At 34.8% G+C, this 21,330-nt stretch overlaps 2 protein-coding genes across 6 annotated transcripts in view; both read left to right on the top strand.

Annotated features, from left to right (window-relative positions):
- The window catches only part of LOC136041964 (zinc finger protein 271-like), a 184,777-nt gene that overhangs the window by 46,607 nt on the left and 116,840 nt on the right, over positions 1–21,330 (top strand).
- LOC136041962 (zinc finger protein 502-like) overlaps positions 1–21,330 on the top strand; it is a 58,305-nt gene that overhangs the window by 31,910 nt on the left and 5,065 nt on the right. The window contains exons 1-4 of one of the 5 annotated variants that reach the window (XM_065726775.1): positions 89–197; positions 11,272–11,351; positions 12,316–12,486; positions 14,681–14,839. In XM_065726775.1, coding sequence (XP_065582847.1) covers positions 11,282–11,351; positions 12,316–12,486; positions 14,681–14,839 — 400 coding nt within the window. In that variant the 5' untranslated portion in view covers positions 89–197; positions 11,272–11,281. Of the gene's footprint in view, positions 1–88; positions 198–250; positions 345–1,562; positions 5,547–11,271; positions 11,352–12,315; positions 12,487–14,680; positions 14,840–21,330 lie in introns of those variants that run through there. The other 4 variants (XM_065726776.1, XM_065726777.1, XM_065726778.1 and 1 more) reach the window with 4 other exon arrangements.

Below are 21,330 nucleotides of genomic sequence, written 5' to 3'. Positions count from 1 at the left end.
TTCAACATTTGAAGGGATTTTAACGAATTAAGGATTTCCCTAATCCCTTTGTTTAGGGATTTCGACAAGTGTGATTACTAGTTTAAAAGAAGAAATGATTTGTTTAAAAGTCGTGCAGGATTCTAGCATTTTATTAGCAATCTCTAGCATTGTATTTAATGCTCAGTCATCTTATGTTTTGATTTGAATAGCCTAGAGTATATTTTTTGTACTCTGTTATATTTTTAGGTTTATGCAGTCATTAAATTACTTTTGTATTTTGGCTCCAGTCAGAAGTTTCAATGTTTCTTTCTATTGTGCACTTTTTATAATCATTTCAAACAAACTCTCTGGAAACGATAGTGGTAAAATTCTAGTTTGGTTACTTTTTGATATCAAGGAAAGGGGGTAGGTTAAGAAAATGGAACTTTCAAGGATGGGTCAACTGACTAGAATAGGCTAGGCTGTTTTCTTGGAAGGTATTTTGAAGTAGATACCTACCTCCACTTCTCCCTCTAGTGGGTAGTGATCTTTGATCACATTCAAAAAATTATGTTTTATCAAAACGAAACCTTTTAAAATTGATCTTCTTCTTAAATGAAGCATAGTAAAACTGTTTTCAGCTTCACAGCTTTGCTCAATACCAATTTGCAAGGTTTCAAAAATCTGCAAATATGTTTCCTAGGTAAAATTCTGGTTAATTGATTTCTTGCTATCTCAGAAAGGGTTTAGGTTAGGAAAATGAAACTTTCAGGTATGGGTCTAAAGGCTAAAGTATGTCCCAGGAAGGTATTTTAAAGTACCCACCTCTACTCCTTCTCCCTCCAGAGGGCACTGAAATCTGTCTACATGACAGGTCTATTACCTATTGAAATTTTGATAAAACAACACTTTACCTTAATTTTCAGTTAGGCCCTACTAGTTGCTTTTTCTCTGCCTTTAGCTCTGAAAATGCAATTCCTGTTATTTGAATAGAATTTTGAACCATATCAATGTTTTTTTTTTTTTCAAAATTTAGGAAATGTATTTGCATATCTTTGAAACCTTATAAAATGGAATTGAGCAAAGTTATGAAGCTGAAAACAATTTTGTTGTGCTTCAATTAAGCAGAAGATCTATTTTGCAAGGTTTCACTTTTATAACACACATATTTTAAAGGTCATCAAAGGTCAGGGCCTCTAGAAGGAGAAAGAGTAGAGGTAGTTCCTTCAAAATACCTTCCTGGCACATACTTTAATCTGTAGATTCATCCCTGAAAGTTTCATTTTCCTAACCTAAACCCTTTCTGAGATAGCAAGAAGTTAATTAACTAGAATTTTACCATTTCCTAAACTGAGAAACTACTACCTATTAATATAGCTTAAAATTCTAGTCTAAATAAATGAATTTGTAGTTTTGAACTAGGCCTAAATTTAGAGAAAAAGCAACTAGTAACTGAAAATTAAGGTAAAGTGTCATTCTGTCAAAATTTGGATAGGTATACACTGTCAAGTATACAAATATGTAATACCTACAAATCAGAAGAGGGTTAATATAGAAGCTTGGCAATACCTTCCCAGAGTAGGGGAGAGTCAGGTACCTTGAACCAAACTTCATTTTTGATTTTATTTTCAAGGCAACCCAAAGACATTTTCTGCAACTCTTTTACATGAAAAGATAGCTCATTTATTGGGCCACTTCTGAGTATTTTTTTTTCTGTTTTTTGGGTTAATACTAAATAATGCACCAACCCATAGGGTATGATGAACCAGTATGATTTATCTTTTTATTGATTGATTTCAGTTACATAAAAGAATAAAGATATAAAAATTCAGCTATGAAAAGTAGGAAAACATAAAAAAAATCTTATTTAAGTGAAAATGATGAAGGTTTATACCAAAAGCAAACTGTCCTGATTGGATATTCCACAAACAGGAACTGGTTTGAGGAGGCAAAACACCACATCAGGCTTCATAACATCAGGACTGCAACAAGCACATAGTCTCCCACCTCTGTCTCAGTATTTTGCAAGCTCCCAATGCCTTCTTTTTTGAAATCCATTGTAAGACTATCTTTGCTTTCACAATGCTCCACTTCAACCCCTCCTCTGAACTCCTGTTGGACATTTAAGAGAGAACTTTTTGTGCTTTTGCTAAAGCTCTAAGTGGGTAATCAGTAGGATCACTAGATTTGCTCATTTTCTTACTTCCTGCATTTGCTTTTCCCAAATTTTTAACATTTGCTGATGCTTCTTGTTTATTTTGCTCTTTTTTTTTCTCCCTTTCAATCATGTCTGCCATAAGCTGATTTTTGTTAGGAGTATCAGTTAACACAATTAATTTAACTCTCTTGCAACCCTTCCAAGGGGCATTTTTCCTAGGATGAGCTTTGGAATGGGGACAAAGTCTTCAGGAGTCAACAGAGTAGCTCTTCCACTACTAAAATTTCAGTGGACATTGAAGCATCTTGAGTGAAGGATTCAGAAATTCCTTCTTTCTGTAAAGGATCAGCAGAAATAGTTGCTGACTCACTTCAAGAAGGGTCATCTCTGTCGGTCATGTGGGCTGGCAAAAAGGAATCTTTGGAGAACATTTGCATGTTGAAAGGCCAGATCCTTGTCTTCTGGAAACCACTCTTTATGTTTATGGGTTGAAATGCTCTTGGAAAAGTAGTTCCTACAAACTTAGCATTGGTGTGGATATCAATTACTTTCCCATTATTGTTTATGATCCAACAGTTGCAGGTCCTGTTATAAGCTGCTATGAATGAATAAAAAACTGAAATATCTAATGGTTGAAGTTTGTTGCTTGTTTGGGGATGGATAGTGAGTAAAACTATGCCATTGTCTTTGGCAAACTGAAGAGAAGAAAGCAAAATATGGGAGTCATGGTTGTCCATAACTAGCAAAATCTGATTCTCTTTTTGCTACAACCAGAGAACTTCTTGATATGGGCCAGGAATGTAACAAGTATTTTTGAAAAGGCTTAGTCACTGGGATTTACTCTCCCAATCAGCCCATGTGGGGCACCAGTGAGCATAATTGGCCTGAAATTAACCTGCAGGAACACCAGCATAAGGGGGGGGGGTGAAAGTCCTGAGTGCATTGACTGCAGTGCAGACTGTTACCAGAGGCCCATGTTCAGCTGAGGTAGTCTGTCCTACCTGCTTAGCTCCCTTTCTTGCAAAAACTTTTGGAGGAACATGAACTGATGTAACACTGGTCTCATCCATGTTCCAAATTTTGTGTAGCTCAAAGATGTTCTTCTGGTAAACTGATCTCAAGTTATGGAAAAACTCCATCACAGTCGGCTTACCAAAACTTATAGCCCTTGCTAGGCTGGTAGGCTTGAGCTTTCTGAGGAAAATCTCAATGTTTTGTTTTTTGAAGCCTTCCATCCAGTCAATTTCAGCACGCTTGTTTTCCTTCTATGTTTTGGGCACCATTGCTCCAATGGAGGAAACACACTCAAAAAATAGCCTCCTTGTTTGTCTTTTTGTCATACTCTGATGCATCTTGGATGCTGTTACTACATACTTGCTGAGCAAGCCTTCTTGTTCTCTGGTGAATATTCTGTTTGTTTTCCCATAGTCTAGGCAAAAATAATCTTCATCCTTATTGTGCTTCTTAAGGCACTGTAAGAGAGTAGAATAAGTTATGCAGTATAAACGAGTTGTTTCTAGTAGTTTTGCTCCTTTGCAACTTCTAGGACATCATTTTTCATCACATTGGCAGAAGTCAACCCTTGAATGGTCTTTTTTTGCAGGATTTCTCATTGTAGAATCAACAATTGAAAATATGACACAAATTTTCAATCATTAAAAATAAGATAATTAATAAGAGTAAGTAAAAGGCAAGCTTATAGGCCTATAAGTAAAAGGTAGGCCTATAGGCCATTAAGTAAAAGGTAGGCCTATAAGCCTATAATAAAAGGTATGCTTATCAAAGTACTAAGTAAGCTATGGAGCATCATCAACCACTGGTTCATTGTTCCCCATGGCATAATAATTCTTATGAAAGGGCTAGTTAATAAACGTATTGAATAAAACATAAATCCAAACCACAGTTTTAAAGCCAAGATATCAGTTCTATAAATATCTTATAATCAGAAGAATCTAAAAAAATTTTCCCCAGAAAAGTAAACAGCTAGTGAAAAACAACATTTTTACTTTACATGCAGAAAACAATCTTTTTAGTATCACAAATAGAGTCCTGATCCAAACTGAACAAAAGTACTTCAGAATGTAGAGAGACTGGGTACCAATTTTGGGTAAAAGGGAGGAGGAAATTCTGCAACAGGAAGTGGGTGATATGCCCCTAGCTTATGGTACTCCCTGGTTCAAGGTACCCCTGTCCCACCAATATTTTTGGTATCATTAGACAAATAATTGTAGGAAGACAAGAATTGATTAGATTATGGAAGCTAAACCAGAATGCTGGTGGTAAGAGAATTTTCAAATTAATTGTCTCATGAACATGGTAAAAATTGCAATTTGACTTTTTTTTCATCAAGTTTTCATCAGCTTGTTGAAGACACTAGCAGCATTTTCGAAAGTCTTTCAATATTTTAACTGTGACTAATTATTAAACTATTTTTTTTTGTATATAACCAATTTAAACCTACAAATTGTTTACATACTTAAAAATGAAAGGGACATACCCATTACACTCAAAAAGTAAATCCTAATAAAGTACATTTAAGTATGGTGAATATATAATACATAGAAACAAATTTGGGCTATATATTTACACATTAATTGGGGGGGGGGGGTAAACTACAGTGGGTAGTTTTGTAATTAAAATCAGTTAGCTACAGTTATTCTGTATAAAAAGAAGCAAGATTTGCTTTCTGACTTACTACTGTCCAAATACTTTAACCCCCCCCCCATATATCTCGAACCGTATATTTCCCATCTATTCTGTTACCTCTCTTTGTTTTTTCTCATGCTAAGGTATAAGAAACTGGTTTAAGGTGTGTCAATGCATGAACAAATTGAGCAGTAGTGGGTATATCATACAAGTACAAAATGAAATTCACATACAAGAATATATAGGTTAGGCTATATAAATAAATTAAAACAGTGGAAGAATGGCCAGTTTAGGAAAAATTTGCTTTTTGGTTTTGATTGAAACTTGCTGGGAGCAATTTTCACTTGTCTGTATTATAAGCTGGTTTTGCTTTCTTGTTTTTTGTTTTTTTTGAAGCTATCTTTTTTTGTCTTTAAAAATGTCTTGCTGGAAAAAAAAAATACATTAGGTTGTGTCAAATCAATACACTACACAAAACTCGTTTCAACAAAGAGGCTTCCAAATATAATAGTATTTAATAATAATAATAATTACATTAAATTGCAGCTTGGAGCAATCTAAGGATTTTTCCTGGTAGAAACTTCAGAGTTGATAATACATGACACATGGTTGAATGGGTACACTTGACTAGTGGTTTGATGTTGCTGATTTGAGTGCTTCCCAGTTATTCTTCCAATCATTTGTTGACCATTTGTTGTCAAGATGGTTCTTAAAGCTTTCTGTGGTCTGGGCAGCAATGGTATCTGGCAGTAATTTGTTCCAGAGATTGGCAACACAATTGGTAAGAAAATGGGCATGTTGCTGCTTTGAGGAGAAATGCCTGAATAACTGTAAATTATGCCCCTTTGTATAAGAGTCCTGAAATGCCAGGGGAGAAAGATCAGGAAGTGCCTTTGAATTAATAAGTTTATGAACAAGAATGGCATCAACCTGCTTCTTCTATAAACCAGAGTTGGGAGTTTCAGCTTGCATAGCCTAGCAGGATAAGGGAGTTCATGCAGTCCAGTCACCATCTTAGTGGCTCTTCTCTGGACACCTTCAAGAATTTTTACATCTGTTTTGAAAAGGGGGATGCAAGAACTATGCTTGTCTCAAGCCTTGCCCTCAAGTCCTTCATACAAAAGGCTCAAAATTTTAGGAGAACAGGGGGAAATTGTTCTTTTTATGAGCCCTTGTGATGAACTAGCTGATGCTGCTGCCTTCTTTGCATGAGTGCTAAACTTAGGATAATTGTCAACAATTACTCCTAGGTCACATTCTTCCAACACTGGAGAAAGGGACTGACCATAAAGAGAGTAAGTTGTATTGATATTCTTTTGCCCAAAGTGTAAAACATGGCCTTTTGACATATTGAAAGTGAGTAGCCAAGATTTCGCCTACATGCTAAGGAGATCAAGGTCTTTTTGAAGTTGGGAAGTATCCTCAAAAGTTCTAGCTGGACCAATTACCTTGGAATCATCAGCACATAGCGTCATCCTGCTTTTAAGCACTAGATGAGCATCATTTACAAAAATATTGAACATGGTGGGGCCAAGAACACTGCCCTGTGGGACCCCACTGATAAGATTCTGAGGGGAGGAGAGAATAGGATTGCCATCTGCATCAAATAGTCTTACATGCTGAACACAATTCTTCAAGAAATCCAGAATCCATTTAAGAATCTTTTTCCTCTAAACCAATAGATTGTAGCTTAAGCTCAAGTCTCTTATGACAGACTTTATTGAATGCCTTTGAAAAATCAAGAAGGATCATGTCAACAGGGATTCCCAACTCCAGTAGTTTTGTAATATAGTTATATGACTCAAGCAGATTAGTGTCAATCAATCGGTTGCATTGGAAACCATTTTGAGAGCTGTTGAGAATATGATTTTGATCAAGATGCTCAATAACTGCTTTGTTGACAATATGTTCAAGAAGCTTAACAACAACAGAGGTAATACTGATAGGCCAGTAGTTTTCTGCAGAATCTTTCCTTCCCTTTTTGTGAATGGGGGTAATATGTGCCACTTTCCACTCTGCAGGAAGCTTTGAGCTATCAAGAGATAGTCTGATGAGGTTTTAGAGTGGGTATGCAATTTCTGTTCTGCACTCATGCAAAACACAGGGGGAGAGGCCATCTGGCCCTGCAGATTTATTTACATTTAACAAAGCAAGCTGTTTCAAAACAGACTCCTCAGACAGCTCAAGAGGTGGCATTGGTTGAGTAACAGTATATGAGGGAGGAGTCATGAGCTGACTAGCAGTTTCTGGTGTGAAAGCTGATGCAAACTGGTTATTTAGGATCTGGGCTTTAAAAGCTGGGTCTGAAACTGTCTGACCATGATGGGTCAAATCAGGGATGGAGTGCCTATTTTGACATTTAACAGAAGCATACTGCCAAAACAGCTTGGGGTTATTTTTTATATTTTCAGCTAACCTTTCTTCATGACTCTTCTCCTGTTGTATGATGTAATTGGTAACCTCATTCCGTGCCTTTTGATACTTCTGATAGTTTGCAGCTGTTTTCTTTTTTTCAAAGTATTTCTAGGTTTGATTCTTCCTGTTCAGTAGTTTGCTAGTTAGACAAGTCATGAAGGATAGTGACCTGTCTCCTCTAAAATGTTCCAGTGTGAGCTTTCTCAAAAACTAGCAAAACAGCTTTGAATTTCTGCCAAGATTCTTTGCTATCTGAAGTGAATATGGTATCCAATCAAAGTATACAAGTCTGTCAGAGATACACATGTAATCACTGACTTTGTATTGTTTAGGAAGAGGTTGAGTGGTAGCCAAGCGCAATTCTGTGAGGATAGCAGGATGATCACAGTTACCAATAGGGGCAAGAAATTCATTTTTAGTCCACAAAACTGGATTATTAAGAATAACGAGATCCAGTATGTTAGATTAGATGTTTGACCATCTCTGTACCGTGTAGGTTGGTCAACAGTTTGGAACAGCGAATGTTCAGACAGACAAGTAAGAAATGGAGATTCCTGTTCTTTGGCTGAAAAACCAGAACCATCAACTCCATCCAACCAGAACCATCAACCAGAAAATGAAATATATTATATACTATATCATGCTTATATTATATATTATATATCAGTAACAGAAATTTAAAATATTCACATGAATGATAAAGATTTCTTTGCTCCCAATCCTCTCCCCCTTAATATATGGTATAAATTAGATAAAAATCTGCCATGTAATTCAAAATCCAATGCTAAGTTGATGTTCCACTGTCATCTTTGTATCTGCATGGCATTGTTATGATAAGATCTGATAACTGTGTCAGTAAATGAATATTGTAGTTTCTCCATTTTTAAACATGAGACCAAAATGTGTAATGAGGGGTGTCAGTTCACAAAAGTTTTTCTTCATTGAGGTTTTGCTTTCAATGAAAGTGCAAAGCAGAGCTTTCATTATAGTTACCATGAAAGGTATTTTCAAAATCTTGGATGGGGTGGAGGGAATTTGGTATTGATCAAAATATCAGAAATCTGCCCTGAACCCTTCTATGAATGGGTAATATTTTGTGCAACACATAAATAATACAGGCTCAGGATAAATAGACTTACATCTTGGAACTTTGATAGCAGTGGTTTTTGTTCTGTCTTATTTTCCCCCTACAGTTGTGTGCTGCAGTTGCAATAAGAGTATCCATTATAAATAGCAATAATGTTGACTAGCAGATTGTTTTGTGGTGGGAATTGAAGAAGGCAACACAGAACACATTATATTAAATGCCTCATCTAACATGACTTAACTGAATACCAACTCTATAAGGTAAAGATACCATTGATTTGACAGTTTTCATTAAAAAAAAAACAAAACAAATAAAAAAAAACAAAAAACTTTCTTCTCTGGAAGGCTTAAATTAATGACTTTTGGTTTCAAAAGGGTTTCAGTATGTAGGAAAAACATCTACCTATCGAACTTTTTGATTAAAAGTCAGAAGTTTTTTTCAAGGAAGGGATCAAAATCTGATTTTCTGAAGTTGGAGCATCTTCACCTACAAATTCAACAGAACAATAAAGTTACCTGTTTTTGACATAAGCTGGAACCCAATTTGACATGTGTCAAAATACTTGTGGGTAGATCCTGTTGCATTTGACATGTCTTTTCTGTTTGCTTTATTTCTTTGTTTCTCTTCAACTTTATTTAATGACGGTAGTAAATGTGTAAAACACTATTCAGATAGTAGAAGCAAAAAACTGAAAAAATTGCCCTAAATACAGGGATAAAATTTAATAATCAAATGGAGTGTAACCTAGGTCTCCATAATATAATGTGTGATAGAACAGTATGATATAGGTCTGTATAAATGCTATCTGGAGTGGCCTACTTCTTCTTAGCTTCAATGTCCAGCAAAGATTTTTTTGTTCATATTGAAAGTGTTTGTCAACATTTGGCCATTTCAAAGCCAATCAAAGTTAATCAACTTAAAAAAAAAAAAAAATTAATTTTGACTATCCTTTGTCTGGAAGGTCAAAAATTCTTGAAGTATACATGTCCTACTTAAGACTATTTGAAGTTTGTGACACCAAGGAATTTAACATGTTTCAGTAGCATATTGGGTGGGATAGGGTCTTAGAAAACAGGAGTGGATTTCAAGAATTTTGAGAAGTTTATTTTCTTTCTATTTGACTTAGTGAAATTTACTTTCATGTGTAAATTCTTTGCTTTGTCCAAAACATGGTTAGGGTTTTGATAAGATCATTTCTAATAGTTCAGTGACATACTTCAAGGATCATTAGGTTGTCTACATATTAACACATTTGAGATAATTGTACCAATTTCATTAATCAATATTAAACATTAGAGTGGTTCTAACAAGGTTCCTTGAGGAATTCTATGCTATTTAGGGAGGGGTTTAGAGATAAAATTTTGTATTTTACAGCTTTGGGATAAATTTTAAAGAAAATAAATATAAAATTCACAAAGATTTGGTCTGCTTCAAATTTACTCAGTTACAAAGGAATTAGATTGTCGTGATCAACCAAATCAAATGCTTAAAAATATGAACATAGTATGAGGCCAAGTGGCAGTTCTTCAGATGATGGAAAAATCAATCAGTAAAACCACAATTAAAAAAAACACATTTTTAATGTTTCTTTTTAATGTAAAATATTATTACGAAGAATAATTATCAAAATCTCCTGTTGTTGAGAAAGTACCCATAAAATTAACAATTATGTTTTCATCAGAGGACCCTTGAATTTCAACATCAATTGTTTCTCATCTGTTTTACATGTTCAGTGATTTTGATAAGGCCTGTTGCTGTCTGTCAAAAATTTTGACAAGGTTACAACAAGATGTTTACAAAAGAAATGGGCTTCATAATAGAACCCAATATCTAAATAAGAATTTGGCTGAAGTAAAATTTTTAGTTGGTCTTGTATTCCACAAGAATTTTAGCACTTGGAACATAGTTTTGTCAATATAATGTTAGTTGCCATTTTAACTTAATTTTATCAAGAAAAAGCCAATGTGGCTACATTTTAGAGAAGATCAGATGTATCTTGATGCATTGGTGCTTTTCCCAACTTATTTTTTGCAAAAAAAGGAAACAAGTAATGAAAGTTTGAACACTACAGTTAAAAATTATTGGGAGCTCATTTTCGTCAAAAACAGGAAACTGATTGAATTAAATATTTTCTTCTTATCTGGGTGTGTTGGAGAGGGTGTCCATGTTTTGCTTTTTCAAAATACAATAACAGGTTCAAGAGATGGTTTTCTAAGTCATGACTTAGCAGAGTTTTGAAGGAAAATTTTGACAGTGGCTCCAAAATTGTACAGTAAATCATTGTTGCCTTTACCCTATATTCAATATTTAATTGACATAAACCAACAATGTACTTTTCCACTGAGCCTATGCTAATTGTCTCCAAATACAAACAGTCTTACATATCAGAATTCTTGAGCGTGCTCTGGATAATTAACAAGTACCAAATTCTGTTCAAAATTAAAATAAAAAAATTGCTGATTTGAATCTTCATAACATTATCTTGTAGGAGCAGGAAGAGAAGAATAAACACCCTATTTTTGAGGATTCTCATGCATAAAGTAGTTGAACCAGGTACAAAACAAGTTCCTGGACCCTAGTTTAGAATTTACTTCTGATTGTTTCTAAAGTATCACTTTTTTAGTAAACCGAAATTCTTTAGCTTGCTATAGTTCTGTTGATCACTAGTCCTAATGCTGTGTGAGTGGAAACCTGGCCATTAAACTCCTTTAAACTGTTTAAAAATACTATATATGCATTATTCCAACAAAATTAAAGGCACTAAAAACAATATAAAAATAAAAGACAAGTTGTTTTTCCTCAAGACATGCTTTTTGAAGACATAAAAACAAAAGAAAAAATTCTTATAGTCTTGAAAAAATTAACAAAAAACCACATTGAAAATCCATCACAGTGAATGCAGAACAATCTGCAGCTTTTGGAGAAAAAATATAAAACTGGAGTGCTATTTCCAAGTTCTATTGATAGTATCGTATGTTTTATAAGTGGCATTAACTTATTTCAGAGATATTATTATGGAGTTGTCTGAAATTCCAAATATGGCTGAACCTAGTACCATTCCTGAGACTTCTGTTGTTAAAAATGGTAAGTCATTATATTAAATTTGGTAACAAAATACAAATAAAGTGTCTTGGCTTTAGTAAATATTTTCTCTTTCTTCCTCTTACATACTCCGTACAAAAGCTTGAATCTAGTCCTTTAGAGCTGAGGGTAATGAAAGGGCTATTTTACAACACAAAAGTTTTTGCATAATTTTTCCAGTTTAGGAGACAACAAGTCTTCAGGCTGACAAATTTCTTTCACTCTTTGCAGTTCAATCTTTCCTGTTTTCAATTCAGGAAAATAGTTCTCTCTTTCCGGTCTGCAGGCATAAATAATAATAGTAATAAAAAAAGTCATTCCTACACATTCACACAAATTATCTCTACAGTCATTCACACAAATTATCTCTTAGTAGCTGAGCACCCCTCTTGGTACCTAACCTACAAACTATTGATTTTTTTTTTTGTGGTATTTATTTTTGTCTTGTTGTTTAATATTTCTATTATTTCCTTAGCAAAAAGCACACAATTCGGTCAGATTTTTCTTACTTGTCAAAATTTTGTCAATTTGCCCAAACGTATTAAGAGATATCCAGGCATTGCTAGTTTTATATATTTCTGTAAATAGATCTTGAGTATGAGGGGTGCAAATTTTTTTTTACAATTTTTCTGGGAAATAGAGTTTATTTGACTTCACCTTTCTTCACTTATGTTGCAAATAGTTTTTTTTTTATTTTGTAAATATGTGGTATTTTTTTAGTGTAGCTAAGCATGATTATCTAATAGATAGCCTGCTAAAGATATTCCATGTTTCATTTTCCAAGAAAGATTGCTCTTATGTTTATTGTAAATATTATTTTCACAACATTGTTTTGTTATTGATTTTAATCAATACTTATTATTCATTCTTGTGGGACAATATGTTGAAAAGGGGAAGCAGTTGGGTTTGTTTTTTAAGCTTTTCTGTTGAATGTGTTTGATATCTCTTCTATTATACTTTGTTTCAGAAGTCAAAGAGGCTTTACCAAGTGACAATGAGGAATTTTTTGGCTTTTCAACCCATGATTTGTCTCCTAAAAGGGAAGATGCTCCCGTGGGTACTTTTTGTGGCTTTTCAGGACCATGTAAGCTTGAACCTGACACCCAGGAATTGGGCTCCATGTGTTTTAACAGTGAAGGTACATTTCAAGTGTTTGTTTGTTTTTTTTTATAATCAAATATATGGGTAATATTTTATTGCCCGTACATTTGATTCAGTTTCAATATTTTATTTGGGAAAACTAGAACAAATTAGAATTTGCTAGAACTTCATCATCTTAAAATCTGAAACCGGTGAAGCCAAAAGGACTTTGAGCTATGCAATGCATTGTGGACAACAATTGCTGCAAATTTTGGAATTTACAAATTTCTGTATAAAAAATTTACAACTTTTGTTCAAAGAATTTGTTTTAGTTCTAAAATAAAATTGAACATTAGTGTCGTCTTGTACTGTAGTAGCAAATAGTAAGTATTATAGTTGATTGTGTTTTTTTTTTCACTCTGCTTGTTTATCTCCAATGTTGTAAATCCAGCAGAAAATATATTATTATTATTATATAAAACTATCGAATAGCATTGTTAAACGTTTATAGTAAGATTCAGCAATTTAAGTGTTAAAAACCAAACAATTCAGTCAGTGTCAAACATGCCCCCAAAATAGACCTCTGTTTTTAAAAAGAAAAACAAAATTATTATGCAAATCAGCACTCTATTTATGGTGTTTGGAAATCATTAGATTATGCTATCGTAGATAGAAACTTCTATGAACAACCCTAGCAAAAGCCAGTTTAAACAAAAATCAATAAACAAAAGTTTAAGTAGTGAGATGGTCACTATAAATTTTTTAGTTACAAAAGAATGTCCAGCATTTATAGAAGTAAATCAGAGAGGAAGAGAATTTTCGTGTGGAAAAATTGAAAACTATTGTTCTACCTAAACTTCTTAAATCAATGACATGCACATGAGCTTTGAGATTTTTCTTATCATAGTATCTTTGATAGAAATTTTTTTTTTTGGGAGATATTTCATAATATAAAATGATGGAATGTGAAATTTTTTTTCAGAAGTTTGAGCCACTGTCTCTCAATACTGTAATGTCACTGGCATAATCAGGTGGTGCAGACAACGTAGGGTGGCACCAGGAGAAGAAAGTGGAAGGTCAGGTTTCTTCTGAAGTATACCTACCTTGTAGTTTTTCCACTGAGCCTAAGCTATTTTTATTAAAAATAAGAATTTGCTGATTTAAGCCTTCATAGCCCTGTCTTGTAGGAAAAGCAAGAGAAAACGAAACACCGTATTTCTATTCATGAAGCAGCTGAACCAGGTACAAAACAAGTCCTTGGGCCCTAGTTTAGAATTTAATTCTTATTATAGCCAAAGGAGTAGTATAGATGCTTTTCTCTCCTAGAAGCTTCCTTGTCTCCTAAGGAGTTCACTTTCAAAAAGTATCGTGACTCAAATTTTCGTTATTTTTACTGGCATAATCATTTTTTGAAAATTCAGTTTCCCATTTAGAAAAGTAGTTGGAGAGGGGTATATACACAACAAGGAAAATGCTCCCAATCCAGTTGAGAAAAAGTCAGTTTGACTGATTCAGGCTAGGTTAGAACACAGTTGGCAGAAAAATCTGAATACAAAATACGTACCATCCATGTTCTCATCACTACAAGCAGAATGAGGTAGACTGGGTACAGAGAATCACCCTCCTGTAAAATTCAGAAAATGGGTTTGATATTCACTTTTTTGTTTTTTTTACCTATTCCTCCAAGTTAGCTTCTCTTGCCTTCCCTCTAAGGTCCAGACCAATGTGCGTCTATACTCTACATGCACTAACACACCAAGTGTATCACAAATGGAACTGTAGCACTTTTGTGGGAGGAACTTTCCATGGAAGAGTTCCGTAAGTGGGGGGGGGATTTTTCATAGAGGGTGAGCCAGATTTACCAGCATCATTTGAAAAACAATTAAAAATTAAATAAAAAACAGGTTTCAGATGAAAATATGGTTAACGACGTAATACTTCTGAATTATATTAAGAAGCTACTATAGCTTAAGGCTTTTGTGTTAGCTAGCTAAATACACTGGAATGATTTTAGACTTTAAACACACATATTCAAGTTCTGCACTCTATTCAATGCCCGAATTTAATCTGCGTATAAAATTCTAATTTGTGAAAATTCCATTTATCAAATTATTATCCTTGACTTCGTTCAGTTTTTATAATTCATGTTCTTTTTCACATTTGTTGTCTGTTTTTTATGTCTTGGTACTGCTTATTGAGAATGTTTGATCATACTTTGCTTAATTTCTATCTCTTTATTTGTTTTGTTACAGAAGCTGCATATGTTTCACCAGAGAGTGTTGAAAAGATCAAAGGAACCTCTTTTTCTTCTCTATCACATGAGCATCAACAGCAACCTTTGAGTCTTTCATCCAGAATATCCAATTTAACATCTGTGTTGGACTCCCGGGATTTGGATTGCAAAGACGAAGGTATATTTGAAAATTACAGCGTTTTAAAATTAGCTTGAAAAGGAAATTCCTTAATTCACGCTTCGCCCAACCCAACTTAAGTACTTATCTTCCATTACTCCATAAATTTCACTGAAGAATTGATTTACTATATGCCGTATTCATACATGCCATATTTAATGAATTGAAGATGCAAAAAATGGAATTAATAAAGGGAACTGGGTTTAGCATTAAAAGGAAAAAAAACAACATTGCCACCAAGTGTTTTGCACCAATTTTTGTCCTAGATAATTTGCCAACTTATTAGGCTCTAGACCACATAACCTGTGGAAGAATTTCAGGATTCCTTTTTTGAAGAATTGATTTACTACATGCCATATTTAATGCCAAATTTCAATAGAAAAGAAGATATCAGTAGCAGGTAAGGCCACTGATAGAGAGTACCTCTCCGAAACTGTGGTCCCACATGCTTTGAATCATGAACCTGGAGCTCATAGAATCGATTTACCTTCATTCTAGGACATCATGGACGTTATACAATCATTTATCAGGTTTTATTATTTGTTCAACTCTGTTGTAAGTTCTATGTTCACAAAAAATTCATAAAGTTAAACGACATAATTCCTTTATTTTCTAAAATAGTCAGGTATAAGTCATAGAAAGATGATCATTCTTTTACCTCAAAAAGGAGTCTGCTTCTGACGGTACACCAATTTTTACACCTTGCTTTTTACACCAATGAGTTGTGGATGCTGTTGGCCTTTGGAAGGGCAATCAAAGAATTATTTTTTTCCAAGGCAAAATAAATTAAAATAAAAACAAACTAAAATTACTTTAATATGTTTTAAATATGATATTTGTTAAACTTGAAATTGTTGGTGTAATGAAAAATAAGAACAAATCACACAGAAAAAACAAACGTTGCCACCTAAGCACAAATGGTAGTCTGAACTTTTGATGGCTTTTGAGATGCATGTATTTCCTATTTGTTTTGGGTCTCCTCTTTTCTTATTTCGTTGATTGTTATTTCAAGTTGTTTTAAGTTTGAAATATTGTATGACTTTAATTGTGCTGGTCATTGTCTTAATTTATAACTCTGTTCTATAATTCTAAGAATGTTGTGCTTATTCGGTTTTGTATTGTTATTATTATTTCCAAAATAAAATTTCTCTACTTCGCTATAAGGTACAGCATAGCTAATCAAGTAACAGTTGAGCTTGGTCGAGCCCATAATGAAGACTTTAACCAGCCATAACTAAATGAAATTGTAAATTTTATATAAAATTGCAAATTATTACCAACTATATTGTGTGAATTTCAAAAGGGGATTGAAAACATTTGATAATGGTTAAAATTTGTAAAAATATTGATTTTGATAGCTTGATGTTGTTTTGATTCCTGCGCTCCCCAAATCCTCGCCCTTTCCCCAAAAAATAAGTTGTTGCAAGTGTGTGTTTTACCCCACTATGGTAACCGAGTAGACCCATGCTTATAAAACAGACAAATAATCACAAAGACTAGTGACAAAGGATTTTGTTTAAATAGAAAAAGAACGTCGTAACCTCACACCTGCTTTTATGATATAAATACGTTAGATTTTAGTGCAACTTTGCCTTTGCTACTGTGAATATGGGCGATTTTATTAGTTCCATAACACCACAGTAAAGTTTTTCAAGAGTCCCTAAGAAACTGGAGCAGCATAGACGAAATTGTAAACTCAAAAGATGATTATGAAACTATAGAGCTTTACAACCTTTTTTTAATAAGCCAAAGGTAGAAGCGCTGATAATTTGCTATTATGCCTTTCCAGTCCCCAAAGGCTAGTTCTCAATAAGTATAAATAGGTTAGGGTTAGCTCTTTCGATAAATTAATTAGCTATCATTTGAATATGAAAATTTGTGAATAACGTGCCAAATCATGAAACTGGGTCTCTATTAATCAAATTACCTTTTATTATCACACTATTATCACGGTTCCATCAAACTATAACGCTTAGATTTATTCAGGTCTGATGTTTAGTGTCATTTTTCATACTTGTAGTCTTTTTTATGGCACTTGGTATCTACCAAAGTGACGTATAGCGATCGCAAATTCTATCCGTCTGTCTCTCCCGGTTTTGCTACTTTAGGCACTTCCAGGTAAGCTAGGAAGATGAAATTTGGCAGGCGTATCAGAGACCAGAACCAGATTAAATTAGAAATAGTCATTATCCTAAAATCTTGGAAAACACTTAGAGTGGACCGATCGGGATGAAGCTTGGTGGGAAAAATAATCAAAAGTCCTAGATACGTGATTGACACAACCGAAACGGATCTGCTCTCTTTGGAAGAGTTGAGGGGGGGGGGGTTAATTCTGAAAAAATGGGGTATTTTAACTTATGAAGGAGTGATCGGATCTTAATGGAATTTGATGTTTAGAAGGATATCGTGTCTCAGAGCTCTTTTTAAACCCCGACCGGATCCGTTGACATTGGGGGGGGGGATCTTAAATCTTTGAAAATACTTAGAGTAGAGAGATCGGGATGAAGCTTGGTGGGAAAAAATAAGCACAAGTCTTAGATAGTTGATTGACATAACCGAAACGGATCCAATCTCTTTGAGGGAGTTGGGGGGGGGGGGGTAATTCTAAAAATTAGAAAAATGTGGTAATTTAACTTACTAAATAGTAATCGGATTTTAATGAAATTGCATATTTAGAAGGACCTCGGAACTCAAGTCTTTTATTTCAAATCTGACTGGATCCAGTGTTATTGGAAGGGGGGGGGGGCCGAAATCTTGGAAAACACTTAAAGTGGAGGGATCAGGATGAACTTGTGGGAGAATAAGCACAAGTCCAAGATATGTGACGGAAATAACCTGACCGGATCTGCTCTCTTTGGTGGAGTAGGGGGGGGGGGGGGTAATTCGGAAAAATGACATATTTGTAACTTACGAAAGGGTGATCAAATCTTAATGCAATTCGATCTTTAGAATGATCTCGTGCTTTAGAATTCTGATTTTAAATCCCGACCAGATCTGGTGACATTGGGGGAGGGCTGGAGGGGGAAAATGGAAATCTAGGAAAACGCTTAGAGTGGGGAGATCAGGATGTAACTTGATGGAAAGAATAAGTTATAAATACGTGATTGACATATTTGGAACGGATCCGCTCTCTTTAGGGGAGCTGGGGGTCGTTTATTTGGAAAAATTAGAAAAATTGAGGTATTTTAACTTAAGAACGGGTGACCGGATCTTAATGAAATTTGATATTTAGAAGGAACTCATGTCTCAGAGCTCTTATTTCAAATCCTGACCAGATTTGTTGACATTGGAGGGAATTGGAGGGGAAACCGGAAATCTTGAAAACGCCTATAAATGTCGTAGATACGTGATTGAAGTAACCAGACTGAATCCAATCTCTTTGGGGGAGTTAGGGGCTGGGGGTCCGTGCTTTGGCGAGTTTGGTGCTTCTGGACGTGCTCGGACGATGAAAATTGGTAGGCGTGTCAGGGAGCTGCACAAATTGACATAGGAAGTGGGATTGAACCACACTTTTTGTACAGCCTATAGTTTGAAATATAATCAGTCAGTTGGGTACATCCGTAGGCAATTTCTCTGGAAAACATCTAGCAAATCTTCCAGCGTTTTTTGGAGCGCCCATACTTCAGAACTATATTTGAACACTGTCATCATTATAGCTTCCAATATTCTAATCTTGGTTGAAGACATTTCTTCCTATGCTTCCAAACTTTCTTCAACTGTGAAAAAAATACCCTGATCCATGGCTATTCTACTTTTAACATCTTTCAAGGCACCCATCACCTTCACTAATAATACCTCCAAGGTAAGGGAGCTATCCACTTGATGGATGTTTTCGTTACCGAAAATCAGCTTTTTTCGCTTATCCTTAACCTTAGTGGCTTAGTCATCTTAACATTAATCTTCAAACCTATTCTAGCACCCTGAACTTGCAAAATCATCAGCATCAGCTTGATCATCTGTGCTGTGGAAAGTTTTTCTTCCCCATTTTATTTCGTGTTCTTCCTTTGCCTTTCTTGTGCTCTTTAAGACAAAGTCCATCAAAGTAATCCATATAAATGGGAATAGAACACAAGCCTGCTTAACTTGAGATTTAATTCGAAACTAGCTATTTTATAGCTTTAATGTGAAAGTATAACTTTCCAGGACATAAATTATACTGATGATTAATGTGCAAATACGGCCTTCCCTATCTCCACTGTTAACCGAATTACTGATATTCTCTTATATAAGAAAAAGGATTAATCTCATTAAGACAGTATTTGTCTGGTATACCATATAAGGATAAGTCTTTGGTTTTCAATAACGTAATCAAGAACGTTAACTGTAAATGCAACCCATAGTTGATAATTCATTAGGTAGAGGTTTTTAGCTCGAAAACACCCACCAAAACAGACCAAGTCCATAAAAATTATCCATTAGTCAGAATCACGTGCGAATGCATTGTTGTTTACTAGGTTATAATTTCCTCAAATGGTGCCACTGCTCAAGAGGGAATATTTATTCGCCGCAAGGTCCCCAGTTTTGCGGCTATCCCGACAGGGTCAAGGCGGCCCTCTGCAGAGGCTTTTTTTCCATAGACCTGGATCTTACGCCCTGCTGTAGTTGTCATGTAGAAGATCCTCCCATGATTATGTTCTGCGTCAACATGCAATATAACTCATTGCTGGGAGAAGGTCTGTAACTCCCGGGACGTGTTCTTACAGCGGTGGGCAATGCTGAGTATATATATGAGGGGACTTCTTCCTCCTTCACTTGTATTTAGGGGCCCCGATAGAGGGTACCCAGTTTCTATAATTGACCCCCAGGGTGCGTTTGCTCCTAAGGAAAGAATTGAAATTATTTTGAAAAATTAGAAATTTGACACAAACTGGTGAGTTGGGCTTAGTGTCAAAAGCCTGTAAAACGGAACTGCGGACTTAATTTATATTTTATTTTGCACTCCGTGGTAATTTAAACCAATCAAATAATTGAGCCTGTCGAAATTATGCTGACCACTATAAAATCCAGATGATAGTTTTTGCAAATATCCCTTTTGATCTTCAGATTGATGCACCCCGATTCAGGCTAAATTATCTGTTAACCGAGCTTCGTTAATATGGGCATAAGTTTGTTGCACCTTGATGCACTTAAATTCGTAGTCAAATTTTAGTAGTTCAGAAAAAAAGCGCCTCCTTGAAGCGCCCATTGAAACTTATACGTTTGTTAATCGAATTTCATCGGTCCAGAGATGAGTAAATTGTTTTCAAATTAAGTGAAATTTTCTAGAATGGAAAGTTTCGTAAGGTAAAGACAGGTTATATTCAAGCATAATAGAAGCCACCGACGCTATTTCAAAAGGTCTGTGACAGAACTGAGCCGCCAATTCTAAAGACTAAGTTTCAGGGCCACAATTGCATTCGATCGTGTAAAAAGTAAGTTAAACCATGTTAGGTTCCTGGTGTAATTGGGATTTTAAATAAGTTGAGTGTCAAAAATTTACAGTTCTAGAAAGATTTTTTTTTGTAGCAAACTGACAAAAGGCCTTAACAATAGCTAAAGAGAATATGCATGTTTTCTAAAGCCATTTTTTGTGTGCTACTCGACTGTGCTTGGAACTTGCTTCTGAGCAACTGTGTCTCTTTTAAGGTCTCTTAGGCATCCATCATCACGCTGATTGAATTGCGCCAAAAAATTTTCTCTTAAGGGAGTTTCTAAATAAGTGAAAATCATTAATGTGAAAAAAAATATAAAAAAAGGGTACTTTTGTATTATTTAGACCACACTCAATAGGTGAAGTTAGGTTCTTTCGTGAAACAAACTACGAAGCTGGTGCATTTTAATTAAATATGTTGTATTTAGAGGTGGTTAGGTTAGTTTAAGTTAACTAGATTAGATTAGGTCAGATGCACTGTTTTGTTGTGGGCATCAACCTCTTATCCTGGAAAAATTTAATTGCCTCTTTCTCAGTCTTTGGCAATTCCTAAATCATCATTTAAAAATCTATGTTCAGACACTATCTTCTATCACTATGCGTAGCCTACTAAATTGAGTTTTGTCTTTGTGGCTATGAAACCGGATTTTCTCATAAAAGTACCTGCATCGTAGTTTCTTTCATGAAAGAACCTAACTTCACGTATTGAGTGTGTTCTGAATAATACACAAGTAACAAAAACATTTCAGTCTACAAATAATGTTTATAGGCTAAAAATGAAAGATGTACGTCAATTTAGTTTAAACTAAGTTTGTTAAACCTAACTTTGTCCGGAAAACACAGTGAACGGGGGAAGGATGGACGTTTTTCCTGAAGATTCCCATTTCTAGAACTACATAATTATTTTTTGCTGTCTATGAGTTTACTAGTACAATCGCCTTCCTAATTTATGCTACCTTTGCTGTTAACTTACTTTTCTAAGTGTAATTACGGTACAAGTTTGATATAAGCTATACTAGGGGACAGGGGTAGAAAAGGAATTATTTGTTATTGACTTACTTGACTTGACCTAATGCTTCTG

This window comes from Artemia franciscana, unplaced genomic scaffold (assembly GCF_032884065.1).
Source record: "Artemia franciscana unplaced genomic scaffold, ASM3288406v1 PGA_scaffold_52, whole genome shotgun sequence".
In the NCBI taxonomy this organism is placed as follows: domain Eukaryota; kingdom Metazoa; phylum Arthropoda; class Branchiopoda; order Anostraca; family Artemiidae; genus Artemia; species Artemia franciscana.
The sequence above is the reverse complement of the archived record's forward strand: the minus strand, read 5'-3'. Positions and strand labels throughout refer to the sequence as shown.